The following is a 27945-nucleotide window of genomic DNA, read 5'->3' as shown; positions in this document are numbered from 1 at the left end:
CTGCATATACATTTGCTATATAATTTTGTGGAAGTGCAGGACTCACAGTCCTACTGCAATTAATGTGTATTGTTCTAGTGTCCTCCTAGAAACTTCAAGTATCAGGTAAAACATCAAGTATTAAGTTTCCCTTTCATCGCTATATCTTGCAATCTCACTTGGTTCTCACCTCCTCTTTCTCCCAACAATAAATTTGCTTATTGACATAAATGACTGTTTTGCTGAGCATAACTTCAGTGTTTGGCCCTTAGCTTCTCTGAGAGCAAAGGTGACGTCCAGATCAGATGCAATGCTCAGGTGCTTACTCAGCTTATTTGAGGCATAAGTACACAAAGAATTTGACTGTGTGACTCATGACTAAAGCTGTGTTTAAGGAAGGAAGGACAGAAGGAGGTTTGTTCAGCACAAACGACAGGAAAATCTGCAGAATCATCATCATAACCATCCTGCAAACTTACATTCCTCACTAGTCCCATCTGGCCTGATCCAAAGGCCATCGGATTTTGGATTTGGACCAATGTGCAGATGCCTTTGTCTGTCCAAATCCTGTGCAGAATAAAATGTTGGCTTTCTTTATTGGCAGAGGATTTAGCAATAGGAAGAAGCTCAGTCCAAACCCTTTCTCCATGTGTGGCTGTTCCAAGAACTCCCAACTCACAAAGGTTCAGCCTTGACCCTACATCCTCCTGCTTCTACTCCATGATCATCTGGCTTTCCATCAACATGACTGTAATAAGGAACTCAAGTACATCAGTCACTCAGCAGCTGAAGCAAGATGTTAAAAAAGAGGATCTCCTCTCTGCTTTGATGGCCAGTTATTAACTAATCGGCATGGCAGTGCTGGGAGGGTTGTCGGTGGTTCTGTAAGCCATCATGCCAAAATGTGAAGAGCAGATAATTTTTATTTCATTATGCTCTTGTTCTGCGCAGGCTTCAATATTATCAGAGTGCTGTATGAACTCTAACCAATTAATGAAACATGAACTGTTTATTAGGTAACCCAAAAGGTCTCTCCCCTACAATCTGTGAATAACAAATCAAAATCAACATGCTGCTGGTAAATGCATATGCATGAAATCTCTTAAGACATCATGGCTAAAATAGCTAATAATAAGCCTCACAGCATTCTTCAGAAAGCAAAACAGGAAGAGAAAAGGAGACAGCAAAAATAAAACACTCTTCTGCAAAACACTGCCTATGCAAGTTAGCATTGAATAAATGATCAATAGGTCACCATCATGAACGATATTTACAGCTGATCTGCATTACTGTGCTGCTGTGCTGAAGTGTCCAACAAGACTCATATTGACTAGCACTTCCTTCATCAAAATCTGCCTTCATATAAAATTCACCATGATTTATGAGTTTGCATTCAGTGCGTTGAATGTAATACTGCCAAACTTTCTACTGTGTTCACCTGCTGTTTGGAGACCAGAGATATTTCAAGATGAAAACAAACTAAAGATGGTTGCAGAAAGCTTATTATTATAAAAGAATGGAAAATAATAGACTTGTGCATGTGGTCAGCCTTCTGCTACCATCATGTCACTGCATGTTACATTTTCTGTTACTGAAAAGTAGTCTACACACCTTATATTTCCTTAATCATGGATTTATTAACTCTTTCACACACTCCCTTACAATGATTATTTTCCTTTTATTACCTAAAACATGTCTAGGGTCTTTTCTTAGTACATGCTGAATAGATAATTATTTAGGTTTAGAATCTGGTATTTCAGGTGTTCCCACTTTCTTTCATACATACACATTTTAAATTCAGATGGGCCCATATCCAAGCTCAGTCCAACCCTCATTTTCCAGAAGGTGAATTTTAGCTCCCCCATCATTTGAATGTTAATTGTGCAGCATCACAATAAAACCACACATGCTCCTTGAAGGCATGAAAAACTCCCTCCTGACCCTTAGAAAAATCTGTCAGTTATTCCTAAATATAAAGCTAGCTAATAACAAGTTCTGTAAGTAATTACACAGCACACAGAGCACACAGAGCCTTCCTCTTACTGCACTAATGCTGTATGCTTCAAGGGAACACTGAGGAGTGGCAAATTTGTAGTATTAAATGAGCCATTTTCAGGAAAGAGTTTAAAAAATGCAGGTCAATTGAGATGATGAACACAAGGAAATATTCAACAGTAACAGAGAAAAGGAGCTTCACTTTGTAACAGATTTTATCCTTTCTGTATACCTCTTTGCTTCATTCTCCACTCCAAGCGTATGACTTCCAGTTCTTCTCGCCAAGTAGCCCCTTGCTCCTAAACATTTAGTTTTGGTCTGTCCAATGACTGCAGATTTATGCACTTGAACTCTTTCACTTCCTAACATTCTATAAATAAGCCCATCTGGTCTATTTCTCCTTGTGTTCAAGTCCCCTCTCCCCACAGCCTAACTCATACAGTCCCAATTAGATAATGCTTTCCCTTAAGTAAACTAGACTTTTCAAAACTTGATCTAATGCCTAAGCTCTTTATGTCCCTCAAAAGAAGCCTCTAACAGCTGCTCACTGTTACTACACACTAGATCAAGTATTCTGAGATGGATCTATCTCAGAGGTCAACTCCCTCCTGATACTCCATTAACTAATCTGCTGATATTTTAAACTTTTCTTAGCTTTATTACTTCTACTCCACTGCACCACTTGACATAGACATATTGCATTAAATAACCCATTTACTCAATTGATCAAGATCATTCTCTGCACAACTTCATCCTTCTTAATTTTAAGCATTCTACCTATTTCAGCATTATCTGATAACATACAATAGCACAATATAAATAATGAAGGAAACGTTAACACAAAGCCAATCCTGTAACTACCTGCTTTTGGTCACAGAAATAAATTTGTCTCTTTTCTTCATTGTTTGCTATGTAAGAAACAAGAGAATACTCTTGATCATCTCTTTACTCCTGCAAGCCTTTCTCATCTGGGACTCCCTATTGACTTGGCCACAACTACTCACATAACTGAAAGGATTACTCTCATCATTTGACGCTTCCAGGATCAGGTTCCAGTTCTTTACCTGTCTTAATAATTTATCACCTTACCCATGCATGTGGAATGTGTAGAATAATACATCCTGTGGAATTTTGTTAAAAGCCTCTGAAAATCCCAATACGTCTGCTGCTTCCCTCTATCTAGATCAATATTTATTTAATTTAAAAAAGGAATCCAATTTGCTTGACATGATTTACTTTCAAAAAATCCATGCTGACTCGCATTATGATGCTGCACCCTTATTAAACTGTAGCCTTATGCTTCTAGGCAACATGGTTTTGAGACTGCATTTATAGGTGGTGGGATCCTCTGAGGGGCTGCAATGACCAACACAAGGAATCCAGCACATGCTTATTGCCAAACTGGTCTGTTGTATTTTCAGCTCAAACTGTTTTCCTTTAAAACATCAAACCAACACTGACTCTTTTCAAATGGTTTGATATAAGCTCTTAGTTCCCAGTGTATTCACATTGCAAATTGTGGCCATGTGTATCAGGAGTTGCCCTGTGCCCAGCATTATACAATCCCTACACAAAAACAGTTTCCAACACGCAGGGAGTTTAGACTATGGCAGCAATCCCACCATTGGTCTTATTGTTGGGTCTCAGCTAGAAGCCAGGCCAGACCAGCAGAAGCAGACAATCAAAATGTCAACAGCACATAGCTATATGATGAAACAAGGAGCTGCAGGGTTTCCTTCTGCCTTGTGTTCATCTCCCAGATAATGCTTTACACTGCTCAAGTAACCTCAGGGAGGCTGTTCCTCCCATGATGACATGAAGCCGCTCCACCCATCCCACTGCTCATCACGTATAGTGATGTGCTACTGTCTCCACATAATGTCGCTTGTACTCTTAGCCCTATCTGCTCAGATAATGGGTGGTGCTCTCTTTAGCAAGCAGACATGCCAACAGAGTTTTCCACTTCAACACCCATTTTCTTCTAAGGCTTCAGCTCCCAATTCTGCTGCTATCATTGAATTCATACCATGGCTGACTGGGGTAAGTTCTGTCCAGTACCGAGAGAGGGGGCAGAACCCTCTTTGTTTTCTCATTCTCTCCAATTTGGCAGTTCCCAAAGCATTTCCAGAATCTTACCCTTCAAATAAGCATTTCTGCAACTATTGGTATATGAAGTTTCTATTCTTCCTCCCCTCCATTTCCTCTTACCATGCACTAACAATGCACTGAACTGAGCTCTTACTGATTTCCTAGAGAACAATCTGTATAAATACAACAGTCAGAACGGGCTGGAGTATCTTAGTAGGTACTTGCCAGACTGGCATTCATCAGGATTGTGAAACAGAACAAAATCCCATCGCAGCAATGGGACCTTTTAATCCCTTTGTGACAGTATGGCTAAATGTCCCTTCAACCATATGTGTAATGCCAGTAGCTGGGCACAGACACACAAACCTACACAATTCCAATTATGACGTAAACACAGAATTTGCTCAGGTACTATCAATCCATTCATGGTATTTCTCCTACCTTGAACTCCATAGGGGTGTACTTCTCATTCTTGGGGGTTGTGTTGCCCTTGTAATGGAGATGATTGGGAGTGGTTGGGTGGATAACGGTCGACTCCTGGGACTGCTTCTGACAGCGCTGGCAGTACACGTAAATCACAAACGTTAAGAGGCTAGAGCCGAAGAAACAGGAGATCCCGGTGGCAATCAGATGGATGAGACTAAAACCTGCAAAAGAAATGACAAGAGATGCTATCTTTAACGAACAGCCTTTTTCCCTCCCACTACATGACCACAGGTGCAAATCAGAGCTATGACATCTCGGGATCAACATTAACAAGCTGTTGAAGCCAGAGTCTTGCATTCTAACATAAACTGACATAATCTCCCTGCAAATCGGTCTCCCCACTGCAGTTATGCCTTGTACAGCTTAACAGGTTCATGCATTGTTTTCTCAAAGCTCCCTCCCTGTCTCTCCTCTCTCCCCTCTATTGATATTGAAACTAAACATTATGTTAAGCTGACAGCTAAAGAAATGAGCCATACAAACAATGCACATTAATGGATTCCAAAGCATGCGCTTGTCATGGGAATAAGGGGATAAAAATGCTCAGTATTTCTCTGAAGGGAAAGGAAAGGAAGGGAAAGCCCTTTCTGTCAGCTGCCCAAAATGCCTATGGCTCTGTGTGTGGGGTGGTGGAGATACACATTCCTCCCTCATGTAATCCAAGTGTGCTCAGCATTCTTGCTTATTCAATAGGGTGGCATTGCTTTGGCCATGCCTGCACTACCTCTGAGGTGCATTGTACAGTGAAATAGAGGTCCCCAGGGGAATGGGAAAGATAAGGTGGACAAATGAAAAGGGGAAACTGCTTGAAAAGCACTTCTTTGTTGGCTTTCTCCACAAACTGCAAAGATAGGAAGCCAGTTGCAGATAGGTGCCAGCAGAGTAGCTATAGTGAAAAAATTTCAAACAGACAAGCTCTTGGACTATAATAGCCTCCAATAGAGATCTTTCCAAGTGGGATTGCAGCAGCACCCTCCAAGGATAGCACTGACCTCTGGGAGGAGCTGTAGTTGTGCCTCCTGTGTGGTGGGAGGTACCTAACTTGCCACTCTGGCTGGTGTGAGGAAGAAAAAGTCAAACAATACTCCTTCCTAATTCTTCTCTCACCTCAGAGAGGGGGTTAAAAATCCCATGGCAAATCCTATGGTAATCTTAAATCCCATGGTAAAACCAACCACCAACAGATCTCTACTGACACCAGAACTAACACTAGCAACCTTTACAGCCACTGAATTAATGAAGCAACCAGAGGCAATCTTGGGTAGCAAAACTTTATGACTGTGTTTTCTTTTGCTATGGGCAGGTGGGAACCTACATAAAAAGATTCAGTGATGATGACTCCAGATGCTACTGCCTTTCCTCTGCCTTTGCTCCATTATCTTTCAGAAATACCAATGGTCCCAGGGCCTGGGGTGGGGCCCAGACTGCTGACTCCCCAGGACAGTTGTCTCAGGGGTCAGCCGTATCAGCTTGGTGGCAGTTGAAGCAGTAAAATTCCCATAATACTTAAAAAGCCAATTCATTTGGACAGACTGCTGTGTTGACTTGACTGTGTGCAGAGAAATAGAAGGGACTACTCAGAGAGTGGCTTTAAATGAGGTTCATTCTTAGTCTGATCACGGTGTGCATTTTTTTGGTGCCATCTTACATTTTAACTGATATGCTTTTCAAATAGAGAATTCTGCCCATTAGTCTATGGCACTCCTCTAATCTTTAGTTAAAAAATATCCTCCTGAGTTTAAAAAGAATAAAACCAATAGAGTTCTACAGCAAAGTAATGTACTTCAATCATAATTATAGAAAGGAACATACAGAATTTATTAGACGGATGAGCTACATTTATTTTTTAACCCACACTATAAAATTCTATTACAAGATTACCACTTTCTATTGTGTTTTGGATGATGGTCCAAAACACTGTCAGAAATATGATAATTTTCTACTAAATGTTACAAGACTTTTCCAACGAGACATTTCCTTTTTAATAACCTCCACCTGCTTTAGATCACTCAGGAGAACTAAAACACAGAATATGCAACTGTGCTCAGGAAAGCCACATCACACTGTGTCACCTTCTCCTCTTGCCCAGCTTTGAGTATATTGCAGTCAATGTTTCATTTTATTGCTACATTTGCAAGTGACTACAGTAGGAAATCCTTTCTAAAACATAAAGCTCTCATACATTTCACTCTTACATTTGAAAGACATGTCTGATTCTTCAGGTGACTTTTATCTGTATCTTAGGGAAAAAAATGAATTATTTTGTTTGCAGCAGAGTTCCTTGAGGAGGAAGTTTCTGGTTCATCTTTTTGAAAATACAGATTTTCTGAGAGGCATCAACAGAATTTCTATTGATTGACTTCTTTGACAAATATTGAACAACACTAAGTAATAGATATTAGCTATGGTAAAATAGATTGCAACAGCAAATACAATGGTGGTAAAAGAACGAAATGTGGATATAGCACTTAAGAGTATAGTGCAAGCTGTAGAAAGGAGTTCCTGGATGTGAAGCAGACACCTTGTACCTTCCAAGGGAGTAATGCAGAAAGCCAACTGTTACATTGCAGGTGATAAATTCCATTGATTGCCCCACAGTCACAAAGCAAGAGGCCACATTTCTGTGCCACATGTGGCATGCTTTTTTCTGCCATGATCTCTGCAGGGAGAAGAGATCTTGGCAACCTGCAGATCATCTAGATTTCAGGAAAGCACAGATGTGATGCTAGCAGGAATTGACATAGTCATTAGTGTGAAAATAGCATTTTAAAATGTCGAAGGAACCTGCCATTTTCGTCTGCATTTTTACTATAGGGGCTCTTAGGGCAGTGGAAAAGTGACACTAATGACTGGATCTTTCCAAGCTACATGCAGAAAGGAGACACAACCTCTATGAGAGGTGACAACTTGAATGAAAAGAAGTGCTTGGAGGACAAGTATAAACTCTAGTCTCATCCTGTATCAGCAAAGGAGCTGTCCAAGAGGCCTTGTTCACTGAAATATTTATAGGTTATTTAAAAACACCTGCTTTCGAACAGCTGGAGGCTTACAGTGGTGGAATGAGGAATATCCCTTCCTTTCTCCAGAACCATTTACCCTGTGGGTAGAGAGAGACAACCAGTGTGCTCCCTAGTAATTAATGACCCTCAGTGGCCAATCCAAACCCCAAAATAAATAAAGATCTTGGAACTGAGAAGTGGACATGCAATACATTCCTCCAGTCTGACTCAGACAGGAAGACTCCAGTGGAATTAAGGCTATCAGTGGGATATGAGCAGTACAGATTAATGGTTTGGTTGATACTGCACAGAGAGAAAAGAAGTCAGGTTAAGATAAAAATAATATATATAGTTTAGTGGTACCTACCTCCACAGTTTGTGCTCTCATCAATGCTGGAGGCTGGCAGGATCACTAAACAAAGAGAAGATTGGAGAAACTTGTCATTTTGCCATCACTTCTTCAAGTAATTAAACCCCCTGTGCTCCAGACACGAGAAGGTGCTCACGTGTTCTGCAGCAAGTTCAGAGTTTCTCTAAATTGAATGGTAAGCTCAGAGAGTGAAAAACATGCCAAAAGACTTGACAATTCCAGTACTGTTACCTGATGACTCTCTGGCTTCTGCAATTTAGGGCAAAGAAGATAGCTGAGAAAACCATGAAAAAGAAGAATATAATTACCTAGTGATCTCAGATTTTTAACTCAGGGCACAGCAATCCAGAAAAGAACACATGGAAAGGGGCTATTTATCCTAGACCCATATGAGATATTTGCCCAAGAGATTAAATTTCCACAAAACACAGGGTGGAAGATGTTGATAACCATCTGTCTATCAACGGTATTGCTCTGTAAGACTGTGGATTAATCTTGCCACCTGACACAGCAATTTCCTCCAACTGCCTCTCCTTATTTTTTCTCTCTTTTAGGATGCTTCTTCTCATACCTGAACTCAAGGAACTTCTGTTGACTATATCCATACTGAGTACAAAGTTAATTTTTATAAGCCAGCCTGAGACGAACTATGCAAGGTTTAAAGCTGCAATTCAGGTGAAGCCATTCTAGTTATTTATTACAGATCTAGGTAATTCTCTTCTAAAGAAATGTTAAGCTGCCTTAAAGGAATGACAGTTAATCTGGGCCTGCCACAAGGGAGTTTACAACATGTTTGTGTATTTGCTTGTTTTTCTAGAAGCATTCAAACCCAATTTTTAATAGAGAAAATCTCAGCCTAATTTGACAGTCTCAGGCATGAGTTGCTCTCCTGGATTGACCCACCCTGTTCCTCCTCTATGACACTGTACATACCAGGAATTTCATTATACAGGCAGTCTTGGTACTGTGTGCTGTTTCCGACGCACTGAGAAGAATCTGGGCTGTGTATCTCGCAGTAACGACTGCGGTATTGGATACCCTCTTCATTACACAGGCTCCACTCTGACCATTCTGACCACCCACCTGAAATCCAAGATTGCGAAAACACACAGACAACATCACCAAGAAGGAAAAGGATCCTTTGTTGATACCAATCTTCTCTCATGATGAAGGATATCTAGCTCTTTGCATGGGTCTCTCTCACACATCTAATCCAGAGGCCTTTGTTGGATTTCATTTTCTCAATACAAATAACAGTGCAAGCATCATATCCTACTTGTCAGGTTATGGTTTGCTTAATACATACTCTACCAGTCCTTGGTGGAGCACTGCACAGCACACAGTTGTCTTAAAAGCTCGTGTATCAGCTCTCTGGTTAAAGACATACAAGGAGCTGGATGGGATGTTGCATGAGGATCTCCAAGTTTTGAGGTGGCCTCCCAGGGATATCTCAAGCAGCCCTAGCAAATTACAGCATTTAAAAGTTTTGCTGGTGTTCCTAAGGGCAGGAGTCAGCTTGCATTGGATCAGAAATATACAAAGGTGGTTCAAAACCAGCACAGATCTAAACCCGGTCCTCTAAGATCTCGCACATGCTCATCTGCCTGTCTGTGTAAGAAAAAGGAAAGACTGTTTCTTCAGCAACTGTACAGATTGATGACTCCCTTTGTTTGTCTTGTAAGTGTCCACATTGAAAAGCTCCACATTGAAAAACTCCTGCTTTTCCAATTACTTTAAAAGGATCAGCAGCTAAAAAAGATCTTGTCTGGCACCAGAATGCCAGGGAATCGGTTAGTGAACAAGTAAAGAGAAAGGTGATGCATTACGGCTTAACACAGGGATGTCTCCTTTTTCCCAGCTCAATAGGCATTTGCTGAATGGACAGAAAAGCTTCTAACTGGTCAGGTTTCTGATTTACTTTTTAAACATTTTGCAGTTGTTTCATACTCCCACCACCACCCAAGCCACCTGGAGAAGGGATGAGAACTGCTACCTTCACATGGGTGCGTGTTGCAAAGGGCCTCCTCGGTGTGCAGACCAATGCAGATATCCTCTCCACTAGACGGAGCTGGATTGGTGCAAGTCCGCGTGCGTTGGTAGTGTCCTCCTCCACAGGTGGCTGAGCAGTGAGACCAAGGAGTCCAGCAAGACCATGAGCCTTTCACTGAACGACAATGAAAAGCAAGGAGAAAGAGGTAGATGCTGATGATTACTCCTCTCACAGTGACAAAGCTGGAGAGCCCCAGTATCCCACCTTCCAGATCCACCCTGCCCAGACTAGCTATCAGTTTCTTGCACCCCAGTACATTTGGGCCTGACAACAAGAACTTTGTATTGAGAGAGGACACAAATGTGCTGCAGTCTGAAGATGTAAAATGAAGTCTATTCTCAAAAAGACTCTGCATCATACAGTGCCAAAATAGAAACTATTCTTTAGGGTAGTCACTGAAATATTCTGTTCTACACCTTTTTATAAATCAGCACTGTTATCATTATATTGTCTTTTGATGCTTCATCTACAGAAACAGCAGATTTACTTGGGGAAAAAAGTGCTGTACAACCCAAGTGGAGCTTGTATGGCACTTTTCTGTGGGGGCCTTGAGTCCTCAAGGTCCAACCTGCAGGAAACAGAAACTCAATCTTTATTTATTGTCCCTGCTCAGATGGGGCTGAACTAGATGACCTTTAAAGGTCCCTTCCAACCCAAACCATTTCATGATTCTATGATCTCAGCACAACAGTGCACTTATAACAGGTTAATAATAAAACTAGAGAGGGACTTAAGATCCCTGATTCTCACCCTGCTACTAGACTGCTTAATTTGCAGGTCCACATGCCGTTAATTCAGAAGATAATAACCTGATGACTTGGTGCAAGATAAACCCAGTACTTGTTTATACACATTGAGTGAGGCAGGGAAGAAGGGAGACACAGAGAAATAGTAATCATGCACTCAGAACAGATTGTAAAACATCATAGTGTCCAAGGGGAGAAAACAGCACAGAAGGGCACAGACATTAGTGAAAAGCCACTGAGAGCTTCCAGAATAGTACTAATAGATGCCTTTATAGTGCTACAGTTATTTTCTTTTTATAGGCCATAGAGTGCAATATTTGACATTCCTACTATGCTCTTGCTGCACATTCTGGTAGTATCTGCATTGGAATTCTATCATTGTATTGAATTTTAGAATCATAATACTACTATTATAATATAGCATTTTCAAGTGTAGGCCACAAACTATATTGCCAGAGGTAGATAATTACTAGAACTGCAAAGAGGCAAGGTAATTCATGTAAGATCACTTAAATTTAGTTTAGATAGCTATTACAAAGCCAGGATAAGGATAAGTGAGGGAGAATACAGTAGTCAATGGTCTATTATTACTATTCTGGACCAGGAGTGCAACATAAACATGAGGACAAACTTGAAAACCAGGAAACCAGGCAAGAATACTCCCTGCTGGCTGTGCAGGAAATGGTAACTGATGTCAAGAGTAGATGCCCATCGCAAGAACAATACGTAAGCAGGAGAGGGGGAAGAAACAAGTGTTCACAAGAAGAACCGCCACATCAAGCATCTCTACACAGTATTAAGCCACATTTATCAAGTCTGCCTCCTCATCAAGTAGCAGATGCACTGTGATGCCCCCCGCTGGATGGAGCATCAAACCTTCTTGAGGAAAAACATTGCTAGACAAGCCACAATACTATTTACACTAGAGGCTGTGGCTGTGCTACCCTCTGAGGTGTGGTGAGACATCAGTCTGCACTAAAGATCACATACATGGGTCATTACAATAGCTTTAAAAAATTAAGAATAAATCCCCCAAATTAAAAAAAAAAAAAAAAGGAAAACCAAAGAAAAAAAGCAGCTTGGAAATACCAGTTTGTTGTTTGGTTTTATTTTTTTTTTTTTTTATTTTTTCTGTGGCTCTACCATTTAGATGGTGAAGAACACCTCTGAATTTCATGCAGGAAGATGATCATGGTTACCTGGGCAGGGATGCGGATTGCAGTCTTGGTACTCCATCGCTGACCCCACACAGGGCAAGCCACCATTTTTAGGTTCAGGGTTTGTGCATGTTCTCTTCCTGATCCTAAAGCCCAGCTCACAGTCCCTGGAACAGGAAGACCAGGCTCCCCAGAAGGACCAGCCCCCATTGATAATCCGTGCAGAGGTCTTACCAGTCTTGAGGAGGTCATCAACAAGAGCTTCAAGGAAAACAAACAAGACACTATGAGATCACAAACTGATCAGTTGTTGGGCTTTTAAAAAGGTTTTCAGCTCATGAATTAAACCAGGATTTATGTGCCCTTAGGGAAGAATTTCTGCAGAAAGCCCTTAGGGGAAGTTTTGTTCCACAGGGTTACAGCTAAGCTAAACACAGAACCGAATTTGTACGCACAGAGTCTGCCGATAACGCTGATAAATGACCTTTCTGGGCGGTAAACTGTGGCAGTCAGAGCTGTATCCTCAGGACATGGCCTTGCATCACAGCAGTACTGAAGGGAATAATCCCAGAGGCAGTGCACAAGGGGACCTCCAGAGAGACACACAGAATGGCTCTACTTTATACCCTGATTATTTCCCTGTTGTCTTTGGGGCAACCTGGCAGTAGCAAAAGCAAACCTATACACTGTCATGGGCACAGAGGCTACAATGGTATTGATCTCTAAGCCACAGGGTTCTCTCTTGATCCCTGCCATTCTGCAGTAACGCTAGTTGCACATGTTGGGATTTATGTAGCCATGATCAGATTCTTATTGTTCTAAGAGGACTCGCATTCCACCACCATCTCAGCTTGCTCTACAGTCCCCCAGAGCTGGCAAGACGTACAGTCAGTATCACACACAGCTGAGCCATCGTTGGGGCAGAATCGACTCTCAGTTTTCTTTCTCCCAAACTGCAGCTCATGGGGATCAGACAGCTGGGCACGACATGTGTAGCGGAAGCGCTGCTCCTGGCGAGCACCATTCTGGGTGATGTTGACAGGCATCCAAGGGGTCCAGGGTGTGTTCCTGCGCACCTCCGGGCAGCTCTCTGGGTTGCACGTCTTATATTCCTGCCAGGAAGGAAAACCATTCTCTCTTTACTCATTAAATAGCAGCAGCCTAACTGACAGAGATTTACATTCCAGAAAATAAGGGATACCCTCTTGATATACAACAACCTCCATCCACCTTATCTGACCTCATAGACACAAACCAGTGCTGGGCACAGCACACAGGCTGGACGTGGCTCTAGGCAACCTGACCTAGATGGACATGTTCCTGCTCATTGCAGAGGGGGTGGATTACATGACCTTTGAAGGTCCCTTCCAACCCATACTATTCTATGATTCTATGACTACAGATGCAGTGGTGGTGACCACATACAGCTTCAGGTGACCCTTCAGGGTGAACTACATTTGCTATTTTTATCTCTCCCTCAGATTTGTGTTTCTTTGCTGACTCAGAGTCCTGTGGGGCTTTGAAAGCTTGGTACACTATGGGCAGAAGGATAATTCAGGCAACAGGTCATAATAATAGCAAACAAGTTTTATGTTGTGATACTAAGATGCTGCTCTCAGGTCAGCCTAGAGAAGACCTACGAGGACAAAATGTCAGTAAGGTTTATTTCCTTTAAAAGTTTATTGGTTTATTTTTAAGATGGGTTTAGATTATCTTCTTTTACAGCTAGTTTTGTTTGGTTGGCTTTTTGAACTGCCTAGGAGGGCTATGAACCATATGCCATCCTCGGTGTAGAGCATCCCTTGAGTACAGACAGCATTCTGGCTGGATGGGGACAGAATGATTTGGGGGTCTTTACCATTCTTGCCACTAGTGGGAGGAATTCCAGTGACAAATATTACATTCTTTTTTTAAAAACAAATAAACAAACCAGTCTTTTCTGGCAGAGGGAAATAAATGTAATGCTTCAGGACTTCATGATTCTAGAGTATTATGCCAAACAGCTTGTGAACAGATGGGAGGTTCCAGATCAAACCTGCTTACACTGAAGAAAACTCTCCATAAAACTAATTAGAACAGCTGCATGAAACAGCTGCCAGAATAGGAAAGGGAAAATAAAGAGAGAAAATGGGTAGCCATTACCTCACTGATGGGTGAATTAGGTGTTTGACCTGTTGTTTACTCAAGTATGACAGTGAGACTTATTTCTGATGCATGTAAGGCCTCCTTGACTCAATAGGATCATCCTTTGATGTAGTACAGAAGGAAGAAAATGTACAGTGCTTTCCAGCAAAGGACTTGATATCTAAGCCTACAGAGATCTAAGGAAGTCCTCTGTCCCTACCTATCCATCCCTTCCTGTACACACACACACATACAGCCACACACTCTCACACCAACTTCACTGACTTGGTGAATCTGACACCTCTCTGTTTCCCAGTTCATTTCAGCATCCTTTTCAGCAAAAGCTGAGGATAGCATTTTCTTCTAGACTGAGAAATAAAGTCAAGATGGAGAGAGGAGTAAAATGTCAAGTTCCTAGGTGCTAGATGTCGATAGGTGTCCCTTGTGCAGTGTCAATAAACAATACATACCACAGCACAGCCTGGACATGTATTTCCATTTTCACAGGACCTCTGCCTCGAATGAATCCCTCCACCACAATTCACACTACATTTAGTCCAAGGACCCCATGAAGACCAAAAAATCGGCAATGGACATGGGTTGTTCTCATTACAGAATCTGAAAGAAGAAAGAGCATTGCTCAAAAAAATATCCAGGTCAGCACATCCAAGGGACAAAATCGTGACAGATCAAGACTGCACACTGCATTTGGATGCGATTCATGCACGCACAGAAAGCCAGCAGAAGGCTGACACAGCCGTCAGATTAGTAATATTTCTGTTCACAGCAGAGAACGGTACCCTTTGTACAGAACAGGGAGTGGTTAAGCAGGCTGAAATCAGTGAGACCGCTGAGGTGAATCACCCAGATTGGGTTTTTGAAAGTGCTCTAATCTCCAAACTTTTATGCACTGAATTCACAGAAGAGCTCATAAGCTGGAGCCCATGTGTCACATAGAGTACATGGTAAATATTTTCAATGGGATTACTAGTGGAAGGTCAAATCAACAGTGATTTGTCAGCAATGGCAGGTGCTAAACATTGACAATCTTCTCTTCACACAATCTGGCCCCTACTGTTGACTGGACCCTAAGAAGCCAGTGTTTGCAGCTGGAGCTGAACTAGATACTATCTGCATTTAAATGCAGGCCCTTAAATTAATGCTATTTCATGTTACCTTTTCAAAGGGTAACTTTAATTTTGTTCAGTTTTTTAATCAATATTGATCTCAAATTGAGTGACACAGGACTGCAACTGACTCAGATGTAGTCTTTGAAACCCAAAAAGGAGCATTGTGAATGGCCACAAATCAAACCAAACATTAAAATGTCCTGAATCAAGGAAGTTAAATGAATTGCCCTTTGTATTCTGAGGAATGCAGAGATATCTGTCTTAAGTGACCACTCAATAGACAAGCAACAGCCAACTGCCAAGCAGAGGTGGCCTTTAATGAAATGTCAAATCTGGAAACCAAATTAGGATGCCTTGAAAGCTGTGTTTAACGTGGGGCTGGGCTTGAAGAAATGTAGCAGTGCAGATGGCTCTGAGGTTCAAAAAGTATTGCCTTTTAGCGATTTTACATGAAATTGCTTAGTTTAAAGGGAGTGGGGGTAAAGATGTTTTTCTAATGTCAAGCCCTGCAGTCCTGAATCTTTGAGTTAAGCTATATTTTGTCTTGAACTTGTTTTGGAGCATCAGCACAATTATTATGGTGCATGGAATCATGCAATTGACAATGAAAACTGCACAAATTCAACTGCCTCCTCAGGGATGGATCAGAACAGTGTAAGTGTAAACACTACACTGCTAACAGTAGACACAGCTTCTCCTTTTGCTGAGGAGGTCAGCCCTCTGTTTGGGGGACAGAAATAACTATGAAAGTCTGAAAGGTCCTCCCTGAGAGTGGAGGCAGCTCTGAAACCTGATGTTCACAGGCTCATTGGAAGAGAGTGGCCATGCATATGAGCAGCCTCATCCTTCCTAGGCTCTGGAATTACTTCCACTTTGTGCATTCAGCCAGACAGCCTTTATCTGCATTCACACAGGAGCCATCACTTCCAGCTGCCAACATTATAACCATAGAATGAACACATGGTGTTGTGGACATCTCTTACCTTTCTTCCCTACTCTGTCCAACACAGACCCTGCCGCCGTACCGTGGAGCAGGGTTGCTGCAGGATCGCTGGCGGACCTGGAAGCCTATCCCACAGGAGGTGCTGCATGGGGCCCAGGAAGACCAGGGTGTCCAAGCTCCATTTCTAACAAAGAGAGCAAGAGAAAGCAGAGCATGGGAGTTACTTAACGGTCTGCTCACATTATGCTGTGCTTAACAACAAAACACATAAGGCACTGGTGGGGGAACCATTGGAGAAGAGATTATTCATTTCTATTAGATCTTATGTCAGTGAAGATTTAGAAAAGAGAGTTTCAAAAGTGCTCAGCATTGGCCCAACTTACCTCCTATTCAAGTGTCTAATAATTGGAAAGGAAAAGAATGAAGCCAGTGCTGAATGATTCTGAAAATGCCGCACAGCATTTGCTAACCAAGAGTGTGGTTGCTATAACTCTCACTGACTACTCCCCCATCATGTCTCCCAAATTTCATAATCCTGCTTTTGAGAGCCAATGGCTCATCCCAAAGTTGTGTCTCCTGATACAGCCTGCACTCTTCTGCACAAAGAGTTCAGGTTTTGAGGCTCACAAATGCCAGTTGTGCCAAAGGATGTAAAACCCCAACTCTCTGCTAATTCTGTAGGTACTGATGCTTTAAATCTCTTAGAATCATAGAATCAACTAGGTTGGAAAAGACCTTTAAGATCAAGTCCAGCCATTACCCCAGGACTGCCAAGACCACCGCTAAAACATGTCACTGAGGGCCTCATCTTCACAGTTTGTGAACACTTCTAGCCTCACCTACATGTTTTTTAAACTCTTACAGCAATACTACTGCTAGCTCCTGTGATTTTATCACAAACCTCATAATATTTATTATTTTCCTGAAGCCTTCAGCATTGAATCCTATTAAGTGGAAATCCCAAATTTCATTAAAAATAACAATAATTGCTTCTAGCTTTCATGGCCGCCTGCAGACGTCACTGTAGTGTGACCTTAAATCTGTAGAAACCAGAGGCAATTAAGAGCTCAGAGGCAGGATCAAGTTTCATGGTTTAATGAGTGATCACATCTCTGCTGAGCACTGCTAAGTTAGCCTGAAGCAAATGTAATGTAAAGCTCCTTAGTTCACACCTCAGCAGAGATGTTGGCAAATGCTCTGTGTCTTGCTCCTGCAACAGGCTGAGCCTGTGCAGGCAGCAAGCCCCTGTGACACTGCTGCCATGTGGTGACTCAACTGCATGCTTACACAGAGCCCAACATTTACATTTTTAAAACTGTGCGCTTATTAAAGCTCACCTTCCTTTGACTTGGCAGCACTACTGAACATTGGAGCAGAAGAGGAGACTCCGTATCTCGTCTCTTCTGTGCTGCAAGTTTCATTTCATATGGAGCCAGTGGCAATGCTCTTACAGAACTGCCTAATCTTCACACTTTACTGCCTTAAGCCAAAAAAATCTCATTTGGTTTTTTGTTTAAGAAAGAAAAACCTTTCCAAAAAGTCTAGTCAGGAAAACAACTCAGGTGCTCTCTGGTTCTTGAAAGCTAAGCTTGAAAACAGATGTTAATTTTCAAAGCATTTACTGAACTAAATTAATAACACTGTTGGCAAGAAATATTTTCTGGCATGGCACCAATCAGGGCAGAGGATGAAAATTAAAACCCACATTGCCCTTCACACTTTTTCTATTTGTTATCAACTCTTGCCTGTTCTTGGCAGGTTTATTTCAGAACTCTCTTAAACGTTTCTTCCCTCCTCCTCTTGTTCTCGCATCCTTCTCCCTCCCTCCCTTCCCCTTTCCGGCCCCAAACAAGGTCAAAGCACAATAAACTCACTTACATAAAAATCCTATTACTCTATCTTATTTTGCCATGTTTTTACCCACCTACTACCTCCTCACTCTTTAACACAAAAGAAAGTTTATATGTAAAATCATTTAAAAAACAAAATCAAATGGAAGGTTGCTGTTATCCAAGAAAAAAAAAAAAAAAAGAAAGAAAGACAAAAAGGGGGGGGGAGTAATTTTTATTCCTAAAAAAATATCTAACTCCTAAAAAAATTAAAAAAGATATCCAACCATTCTCATAATCTGTTTTTTCAGGATTTTTAACAGAAATAAAGACACCTTCCATTTCCAGATCTCCACCATTCTAATAGAACTTATCTTTAAACATTCTGCTCCCTCTTTGCAAAAAGAAATGACAATGCCATATGAAGTCAATTAAAGGAAATTTGAGGACTGAGGCGGATGTAGGATGACCAGATGTCCCTATTTTTCAAACCATGCTGTTTCCCTGCATCTTAAGATTGAATAATCTATTTTTCATCCCCGTCTTAGAATCCTGCCTCTTTCGCCATCAGAGCAGTGCTGAGAACACCACTGGCACGCTTTCTGTTTGCCACTGACATACAAAGTCTGCCTGGGGAAGGCTTTGCTCAGCCCATGGTGGCAGCACAGAGGCAGGAATGACTGTATGCCTTTTGGGCAGCACAGCCCACAACTAGAAGAAGAGATGCCAATTAAAACATGAGTATTGCTGAATTTCTTGTGCCAAGACCAGCACTGATCTCCAGGGATAAGTTAAAAGACAGCTGTCCTTAATGGAATTAATGTTTATGGCGAAGATAAAGTAGATAAAAACTATATTGACCCAATATTTACCAAAATATTCGCTGGCACCACCCTGGTGAAGTAGTGCTTATGCTATTGCATCGTCTTTCTTTTAGTCATGACATGATGTAGTCTGAGGGTGGAGCGGTAATAACGGACACAAACCCTGTGGCTATGTTTGGGCACCTAACTAGAGGATATTTAGCTCCCATACTGCTCAATCTTAAGCTTCAAGCTTCCCTGGAAAGGCAGCACTTCAACACAAGCTGAGTGACATGTGTTGGTTAAGTTCTGCCCCCGGCAGGCATGCCTCCTAAGCACTGCTCACTGCCAGATGATGATTTGTTGCTTTCACCTAGCCAGCATGCTGCAGACAGTTCACAGACTCACATAACAAGGCAAACAAGCTCTGCTCAGAGCAAGGCTAGGCCCTGTCTTTACAAGCATTACTCTGAAGGAGCTCTGCTTGCTTTTGGCAATGCAATCTCAGAATCCAAACTCCAAAAGACTGTGAGCTTCTTAGATTTTATTTTTAGCTTACTTCTGTTCGGATGGCTAACAATTATTTCTGCCTTACCTCCTCCTGATGAGTCACTACTCACTATATGGTTGAGGGAAACCAAGGCATAGGGTAGGGAAGGTTAATGTGTACACTAATTTGTGGTGCTCATCTTTTCAGAGCTCTTCATTTTTCACTGAATTCAGGCTGGACCTCACATACGTCAGTTTGGCTGGGATGCAACAACAGGGGCACAGAAACACAAGGAAGGAGCTAAGCTGTGGACAGGCACAACAGCTCTTGTTCCTTTCCTAAAAATCACAAAGATGCTGAGGTACCTTGAACAATTTGCCACCTCAATCTTGGCCCCTTCACAACTGCGACCTCCACAGCGTGGACGAGGGCTGTCACATGAACGTGACCTACACATACAGGAGCCTGTGCTGTCCCCATCTGAATGCTCACACAGTTGCCATGGGGACCAAGGCCCCAGTCTTCCATTTGTTGTCAGGTTTTTCACCTAATTTTAAAAGAAGAAAGGTCATTAGTAGCAAGTTTACATTTCTGGAGACAGCCCCACAATAGGAAAGCCAAACAAAGCTGCTGGGGGAATTAGGATGCAGTTTAGATGGGAGCTGCCTGTGCTTGTAAGCAGGATTCAAAACAGAGGGCTGTTTTCAGGCAGTGCCGCATCAATATTTACCCTCCAAATTCCACCCTGCATACCTAACATGTGCGCACAGGCACCCGAGCCGGCCCCACCAGCACCACACCAGAAGCAAGCATCCATCTGCCATGCCACAAAACCATCACACTCCCTTGATGCACACTGCACAGCTTCAGCCTTTCAAGCAACACAACAGCCGGTGCCGACTGTCCCCACTTCATTATGCTCCTGCCTCTCCAGTGCTTGGGACTGCTCCTGCAGAATAGTTTCTGAGTTAGTGTTCAGATAACCATAGTGACCAGCTCTGACTGGGGCCTCACTGAGTTTGGATCTGTTCAAACACACAGTAAGAACTGGCTCCCTCCCTAATCTGTAGCCTAAATGGCTAAGATGGGTGAAGGACAGGAAGTGAAAGAAATGGTGGTGACTAGAATTAATGCTGAGGATCACACAGTGGGCTTAAGAGTAAGAATTAATCTCAAGGCAATTTGCAGACTGACTACACTGCTATCTGTTTCCTCTGCCCTTTGCTTCATGTCTATACAGCCCTGAACAGGCTGGATCTTGAGCTTTCCATGCACCATAATGAAGTAGTACAAAATACAGTAGTCCTGGCAAACAAAAAGCATGAGAAACAGAAATATTTCAGACTAGGACTGAAGAACTTTCAGAAGATAAGGTGTCAGAGCTTGCTCCACTGTGCCTTGTTTTAACCAGTGCTGCTAGCTGAGCCCTAAGCTGAGGAACGGTGGAGAAAACTTGCCGCCTAAGTTAACTTGAGAAGATGAGTGCTGCCTGCTCCTCCCAGGAATGTTCCCAGGCCACACGGCCTTACTGTGCCTACTCCAGCACTACTGAAAATTCCAGCAACTCTAGGCCCATGTCTGGAAAGCTACCCTGAACACTCCTGCCCTGGCTTCCCAAAGTGCAGTGCCTCGCAGGCAGGGTGGCACTGATGGTGGCTTCCTGAAAGTAGCTCATCCCCACTGGTGTCACCCATTGGGTGCTGGGATGCTCAGCAGCTTTGGTGAAAACACTTGCAAAAGCAAGACTGGACTTAGCCTTAGTGTCACGCACAATTAAGGGTGACAAAAGGAAGAGGCTGGGACCCTGGGCGAACAGCCCTGGCCTCAAATCTGAGCCAGCTACCACTGACAAACCCCACTGTGCCGTGTTTCACTAAGCTCTGCAGTCAGCAGGATCAGTCCTCTGGGCTGCCTCAGAGGGGAATTAGTTTCTCCTGCTTTACAAGACAAGGAAACTGAGGCATGGAGAGGCTGCAAGCCTGTTCCAGCGCCATGCAGGGAGCCAACCACAGCCATGGGAGTAGTGCTTTCCAACATTCATCCTCTGAAACATGCTGCTTTGTGATTATTCGTCAAGTCTGGCACTATGTTAAACACTCACAATGCACCTCTGGTGGGCTGTCATCTTCTCCTCTCACCCATCTACTGCAGCATCAAAAATGTGCAGCAGTGGCATGGAAGTCATTTAGATCGGTTACTGCACTCATCAGGCTGCAGTCAGGGGGTTTCAAGCATCTGTTGTAAACTTTTGTTTGCAATAGATTATCATATCATTGTACAAATTTGCTCTGGGCTGCAGGTTACAAGGCAAGATGCCCAGACAAGAGAACACTGGGATTTGTTATTGTTGTTCAGTTTGTTGTTTTAAACATGCATGCAGTCAAAAATCAATACAGTTGGATTGCTAAAAGTCGGGAGGGGATAAAAAGAACTATACTTTGAGATACTTAATACTGGATTTTTATCTCCTTTTTCCTCCTGCCTTACAAAAGTCATAATGCAAGTATTGGATCATTTCTATTTAATTTTTTAACCAGAAAGCCTTGCTGATTCCAGCAGGGAGTTCTGTTCCGAAATCAATGGTACGATATGGCCTGTGGCTTCAATTAAACAAAAAAGAAGGCTGACAAATAATTATTGGCTCATAAGTGATACTGGGAAGCAACCCAAAAGTTAAACAAATAAGCAGCCATAACCAAAATGCTGAGATTTATAAACATGTCACGTTATGAGTGTGGGAAGTTTTTATACTTAAGAAATTACATATGGATTATTATTCCATCTTTAAACTCATAAAAATACCTTCAAAAGAGCAAACTTGGGAAGTGGGATAAAACCCCATATGCACTGGTCTTTTTCAGGAATATCCTTACAAGGCAAATTGTAGCCAGCACAGTGCCCATCAGACAAGAGGACATATTTAAAAATACGTGTGATCAAATATCCTTATCTTACCTGACAATAATACAAATTCCAAAATTCCGGTATTTTATAAAGTGCCATACTCCCACCAAAGGCATCACTTTTTCATTTCTTCCTAACACCACCTAAAGGCTTAAGTGCAGGATCTAAAAGTCCAGACTGACCATTCCTAAACCTCACTACCAGGATATTTTCAATGTTTATTTTCATATTACAGATAAGACTAGAAGCATTCCTTGTTCTTTTCATTCCTCTATGCTTCCTCCGAGGATTCAGATGTCAACTGCTTATAACTTTGCCAAGCTTTAATTATTTCAGCTGGAAGTTTCCATGTTGGCTGTTCAATAGAAACTGAAAATTCTTGCAAAGCTTCTGTCAAAATATTTCAACCATTTTTAAAATCAAATCTAGGGGAAAAGAATGTCCATATCTAGCAACCTTTTCCTTGAAACAAGCCAGTTTTCAGAGTAAGGAACTGAACTTTACATCCTTGTAACACCTTTTTGCAATGCCCCTAAAAAGCCATTCAAATCTGTCTAGCTTATATCACTAGGAGGTGGGGAGGAAAATACTCAGTTTTCAGAGACTCATAGATTTTGATCTTAGCACATCTTCTCTGTGCACTGGACATGCCTCACTGTGGGCCAGAGCAGGATTATCCTGGGCACTGCAGCTCTGAGTAGCTGAGCCCACATAAATTGAGAGCAGGGTACAAGTCTGTTATACACCCACAAAAAGGACTGGGGAAACTGGCACCGATTAGCAAAAAATGGGGTAGAATAAAGCAGACATCAGATGACTGAGATAGGGGTTTCCTGGACAGAGTGGGACTGGAAGGAAAACCTGTGAGGAAGAACATCATTTGGCTCAGGATAAGGACTGTACATTTCTTTGGGAATACTCAGTTCCTGACTTGCCAACCACCATCAACAATGAGCCCATGAGCTTGGCTAATGGATTTTGTTAGCCAAATCTGAAGTTCCTCTCCTGCTGGTGGCTTGTGTTGGCACCAGTAAGACGTTACCAAGTAGGATGTGGCTTTTTTCAGTTTTCCAAAAACCAAAAAGCACCTCACTCCTTTTCTCGAGCCTAAGAAGAAACAGCATGCAACTATGTATTCAGGACTCCCTGATATGACACATCACACGCAGGGAAAAGAAGAGTGGCATGTGCAATTTTTGTCCTATCATTTCTTAATGTTGAAACGCTTGATATTGCAACTTACTTTAGCAATGAACCTTTGGGAGGTGCTGGGTGTTACCTAGTAATAAGATAGATTAACCACCGCCCAAGGTACTATGTTAACACTATATGATTAACCCTCTATCTAAGATCCCTTAATATTAAGGCTGGAAAGTGGGAATCTGTGGTACAATGTAGTGCTGTAAAAGATGTTCAGACTAGCTCTGAACAAGCATGTTTTCACAAGAGCAGCAGTCAAGTTGTGTTAGTGTTGTGGTTGACTCCCAGAAATGCCTGGCCCCTCTAGGGTATAATTCAATAATATGCCAGTTCTGCCTTCAAAAGTTGCTGCATGCCAGTTTCTCAGCTGTGCCAGGACATCTGTTTGTGGGCTAGGCTGCAGAAGACTCACTCACATTATCTGGGTTAGGAAAAGTTTATTTGGGAGGAGTGCTTTTAAACTACACCATGTCACACTTGTCTGTGATCTCACACACAGCTGCACCAGCACAGCTGAGCGCCTGGTGCTCAGCCCAAGAAAGTGGGAAGAGAAAAGCCAGGACTTCCTAAGACAGTAATTCATTCAATTAAACTTCCAGAGAGGTCTTTTTCAGGAGGGAAATTTGGCATTGGATTATTGGATTCCCCTACCTTTTCAGTGGTCATTTGCACATGCTAGACTCTTGCCTCTGTTGACCACAACCTTTATTCTGCACTGAACACAAGGAAATTCTTGGATATTGCTGATGTAGGTGCTTAAATGAGCGGTCCCACTCCTTAAATGAGCGGTCCCACTCCATGCCAGTGGTGAATTCATTCCAGTGAGGGACAGAGGATAAAGAAAAAGAAAGCACTTGCATGTGGATTTTAAAGAGCTTGGCAGCATGTCAGCTTGAAGAGCATAAGGCTGGTGTATGCATCAGAATGAAAGCATCTACCCAGAAAATAACCTACAACAGAAATTTGAAAACAAATGCAAAACTAGCACCCAAGAACAGCCAAAGCTCTTGAATATTCTGCACTAGAGTTTTATGACCTTGAAACAATGATCTGGAGTAGCCTGCTCCCTAGCACGCACCACAGCAGACATGTTCAAACTAGAGGATTAACACTTCACACACCTATCAACAGACACAAGCATTAAGCAGGATGAGATAACAGCATGAGCAGTCAAGAAGCACTGCATCCCAGTTCAACACAGGAGGGTTATAAACACACAAGCCTCTGAATCCAGCAGTGAAAAACTTAAGCCTGCCAAGCTGAGGATGGATTGAAGTAATGACTAATATTTCCTGGGAAAATATCTGAGAAGTAAGGAAGATAAGGGGAATAAACATCCCAGAACCTCCAGACAGAAATAACATACTGAAGATATAACCTATCCAGCCTTCTCTATCTACCAGACTTAGCAGTATTAACATGCTAATTGATGTTAGATAATAACAATGGACATTAATGAGAATTTCTCTGTATTCCCCCCTACTTTATTAACAAGACTGATTTTCCTCCCCAGCCACCTTGCAGGTACCGTTCAAACAGCAGGAATTAAATATGGCCAGACAGTTTCTGGGGATCACAGCCAGTAACTGGATGTTGTCATGAGAGAATAGTAGGTGGGTTGGAAGGGAATTGGAGAGCCAAGTCAAACTGATACAAGCAGAGACACTTCATTTTTTTCTTCTTTGGGTTTTTAATTGTTTGTTTGTTTGTTTAATCTGCTGCATCTGGTAGAGATCAGGGCAAGGAAAGAAGAGCATCTCCTTGCAACATCATATAGATGTGGTCTTTGGTGTTGTAAAGTGAGGTTAGAACCCAACTCATACTCCCTCTCTTGGTTACACTCTCCCCTTCCCTTGTGTTCTCTAGTACACACACTGTTATCTTTTTGTTCCCTCTGCAAACCATCTATGCATGTCCTATTTCTCTGCTGCTGCCTAGATGCCTCTTCCTGCTTGTGCAACACTTCCTCACCAGTGTTGTCCCCTGGGGCCAGCTCAAGGAAATTAACTGAATGCAGCCCAAGCAGACTTTAGTCAGCTACTCTGACTTTCCTGACCTGCAGGGAAGACAAGGGAATGGTGCATACAGTGGAGCACCCCTGAGAAAAATCAAGTTTCAGCTGGGGCTTACGTGGTTCTCGGTAGTACCCAACAACATGATGCAATCTTCTTCACTCAAGGCGTGATGGGCATGAGGAGGACTGAATGCTTGCTTTGGATCCCTCTTTTAGAGCAAATAAATACATTTGGGGTTTCTGTGTTCTAAACAGGTATCAGTGCACAGGTACCAGTGTGTGTCACTGGGCTCACCATACTCCCTAACACCCAGCCCTCATCAGGCTGCACACACTCACTTTCCTTCTCACTTCTACACATAAACACATACACACCAGTATATATAAAATATTTCCACTCCTTCCACTTACTGGGCACTCAGTAATATTTTGAGTCCACAGGCTCATGTTGGAGCTGTCCTCAATGGTGGTGCATCGCTTCTGCTTGTTATCCCAGCCACAATAGGGGTCTCTGGCTCCTAGGCATTCCCTGATGTGCAAAGAGAAAAGATAAAAGCTCTTTAAGACCATCTAGCTGTAAAGACACGTATTCAAGTATAGTGCTTGTATATGACAGCTGTCAACTGCACCAAGGCTCAGCAGAAGAAACAATTTCTTCTAAGCGGAGGTTTACCTGCTTGGAAGGGGAGAAGAGCTGAATAGAAGGGTGATAGGATACAAAGCAAATATCACTCATAGAAGCTGTAGATTAAAAATCACTTCACTCCTCTCCAAGGCCTAGGGAAAGAAAATGACTTTACAAATTTCAGTCAAAGAACACTTGTCATTGAGATATCTTTGTGCCACCATGTAATCACTCAGCAAGCCAAAACTCACACAAAGCAACCTCTGTGAGTATGTTTTCTGACACTGTGTCCATCCAAAGGGGTTAGACAAGCAGAATTAGCCAATGGACCAGTAATAAAGGCTTTCTATTAGTCTTGGCCTTTGCTGGAACAATGGTTTCATTTATAATCCCAACATCAAGATGTCAGTTTGGAAAAGTCACAGCAGAACATTATTTCTAAGCTTTTGGCTGCTTTGAACACTACCGTATTCATTTTCCTCCTGAACCCATATTTACAGGCTAAGTGTGTGTTCCCAACATGTGAGCTGCTAAAGAAAAATAACCAGGGCTATTACTGCTGCTAAACAGAGAAGGTCAGTCACAGAATTAGTTTGTACTGATAAAATTCAGCTGTATTGGTAGTTCCCATCAGTTGCTTTCAAATAGTCAATTTTCACTAAAAACCATAACAGTACAAGCCATTTCATGCGAGTATTACTGAAAACTGAAAAAGAGAAGACTAAACCTAAAAATACTGGCAACACTATTTTTTATTCCAATGACCTATTCTCTTCTATCACACAAAATGCTGACAGGATCCTTCCAGAAATCAAAAATTATTTAAAAACTGTCTATTATACAGCAGCAAGGGACCGAGGGAAAAACTCAGTTCAAGAAGCTAAACAGGAGAGTAATAAAATTTATTCTAAGGGTAAGAATCAGTATGATAAATAAAACATCAAAAAAGAAAAAAAAAACCAAGCAAAATGCAATGAGATGTGAACTGTTCCCTCCCAGAAATCTTTGAAATCCTATTAGCCTGTAATCAGCTGCAAATGAAAGAGCAAGTCCCTTAAGCACAGCTGAAAATACTCTATCATCTGTAATGACTCCACAGTGATTCGTCCCAAAGAAAACCCTAAACTGCTTTTCTGCCTGGTACCCGTTGCTTTACACACACACACATATAGACACACACATACATGTAAATGTATTTACATTATTAGTTTCCAGTTTGCTTCTGCATGGCAGCTCCTACATTTCCTCTACCAAAGATTTCACACACAGAGCTGTAAGGAACATAACTTTCATGCTTTAGGAAATGACTGTCTCTATCACATTTTTCCTTCAGCTGCTTTAGTGCATCCAAGGAAAAGGCAAAGATGATTTTGTCCTAGCCCCAGGCAACAGAACATCAAATATTTGTCTAGAAAAGACTTGGGATCCTCAGTCTAAGCACACAGAAGGGACACATACTGTTCTGCTCATTATTCTGGCTAAGGACGCCCATCCTGCTGTTTTGGCAACCCACACTACCCTCACCCACAAAGTGGGGCTGCAGCCGCATCCAGAGCTGCCTTTGCCATCCAACAGACCCTCAACAAGGGCAGCACCCAGTTAATTGTGAAGCAGGTCATCTATCCATCCTCTTGGCTGCTCAGCACTTCAGTAGGATACTGGGTAGTTCCTAGAGAGAATAACAGAATCATAGAATCATTTAGGTTGGAAAAGACCGTTACGATCATTGAGTCCAACTGTTAACCTAGCACTGCCAATATAAGAGAAGCAACAGGGGGTGGGGAAGAAAAAAACCCTGCTTTTAGTTGGAGTGCCTTTTGGTCAGGCTTTCAGACCATGGCATCACGTACATGCTATTGTTTCCAACTGCATGAAGCCATTTCGCTGGGCACCCAGCGAGCTGAGAGAGGTCATTGTAATTCATAACAGGGAAGGCTGTTGTGAGCATCACCCTATTATGATACACATTTTCTCTGAATTTAATTTATAGGAAAACATGTGCTGCATAAATTC

General features: G+C 42.2%; 1 protein-coding gene across 7 annotated transcripts in view; it reads right to left on the bottom strand.

Moving 5' to 3' along the window:
• The window catches only part of SEMA5B (semaphorin 5B), a 281602-nt gene that overhangs the window by 21068 nt on the left and 232589 nt on the right, over nucleotides 1–27945 (bottom strand). For 6 of the 7 annotated variants that reach the window (XM_061370066.1, XM_061370069.1, XM_061370065.1 and 3 more), the window contains 10 exons: nucleotides 25719–25836; nucleotides 19555–19736; nucleotides 16108–16251; nucleotides 14465–14612; nucleotides 12757–12982; nucleotides 11913–12131; nucleotides 9911–10081; nucleotides 8851–9000; nucleotides 7915–7959; nucleotides 4504–4709 (listed from right to left, as the gene is read on the bottom strand). In XM_061370066.1, coding sequence (XP_061226050.1) covers nucleotides 4504–4709; nucleotides 7915–7959; nucleotides 8851–9000; nucleotides 9911–10081; nucleotides 11913–12131; nucleotides 12757–12982; nucleotides 14465–14612; nucleotides 16108–16251; nucleotides 19555–19736; nucleotides 25719–25836 — 1609 coding nt within the window. Of the gene's footprint in view, nucleotides 1–4503; nucleotides 4710–7914; nucleotides 7960–8850; nucleotides 9001–9910; nucleotides 10082–10401; nucleotides 11402–11912; nucleotides 12132–12756; nucleotides 12983–14464; nucleotides 14613–16107; nucleotides 16252–19554; nucleotides 19737–25718; nucleotides 25837–27945 lie in introns of those variants that run through there. The other variant, XR_009727959.1, reaches the window with a different exon arrangement.

Source organism: Neopsephotus bourkii, unplaced genomic scaffold, assembly GCF_033783945.1.
Source record: "Neopsephotus bourkii isolate Nb327-2 ecotype Australia unplaced genomic scaffold, CSIRO-AGI_Nbou_v1 NB_1526, whole genome shotgun sequence".
NCBI classification, from domain to species: domain Eukaryota; kingdom Metazoa; phylum Chordata; class Aves; order Psittaciformes; family Psittacidae; genus Neopsephotus; species Neopsephotus bourkii.
The sequence above is the reverse complement of the archived record's forward strand: the minus strand, read 5'-3'. Positions and strand labels throughout refer to the sequence as shown.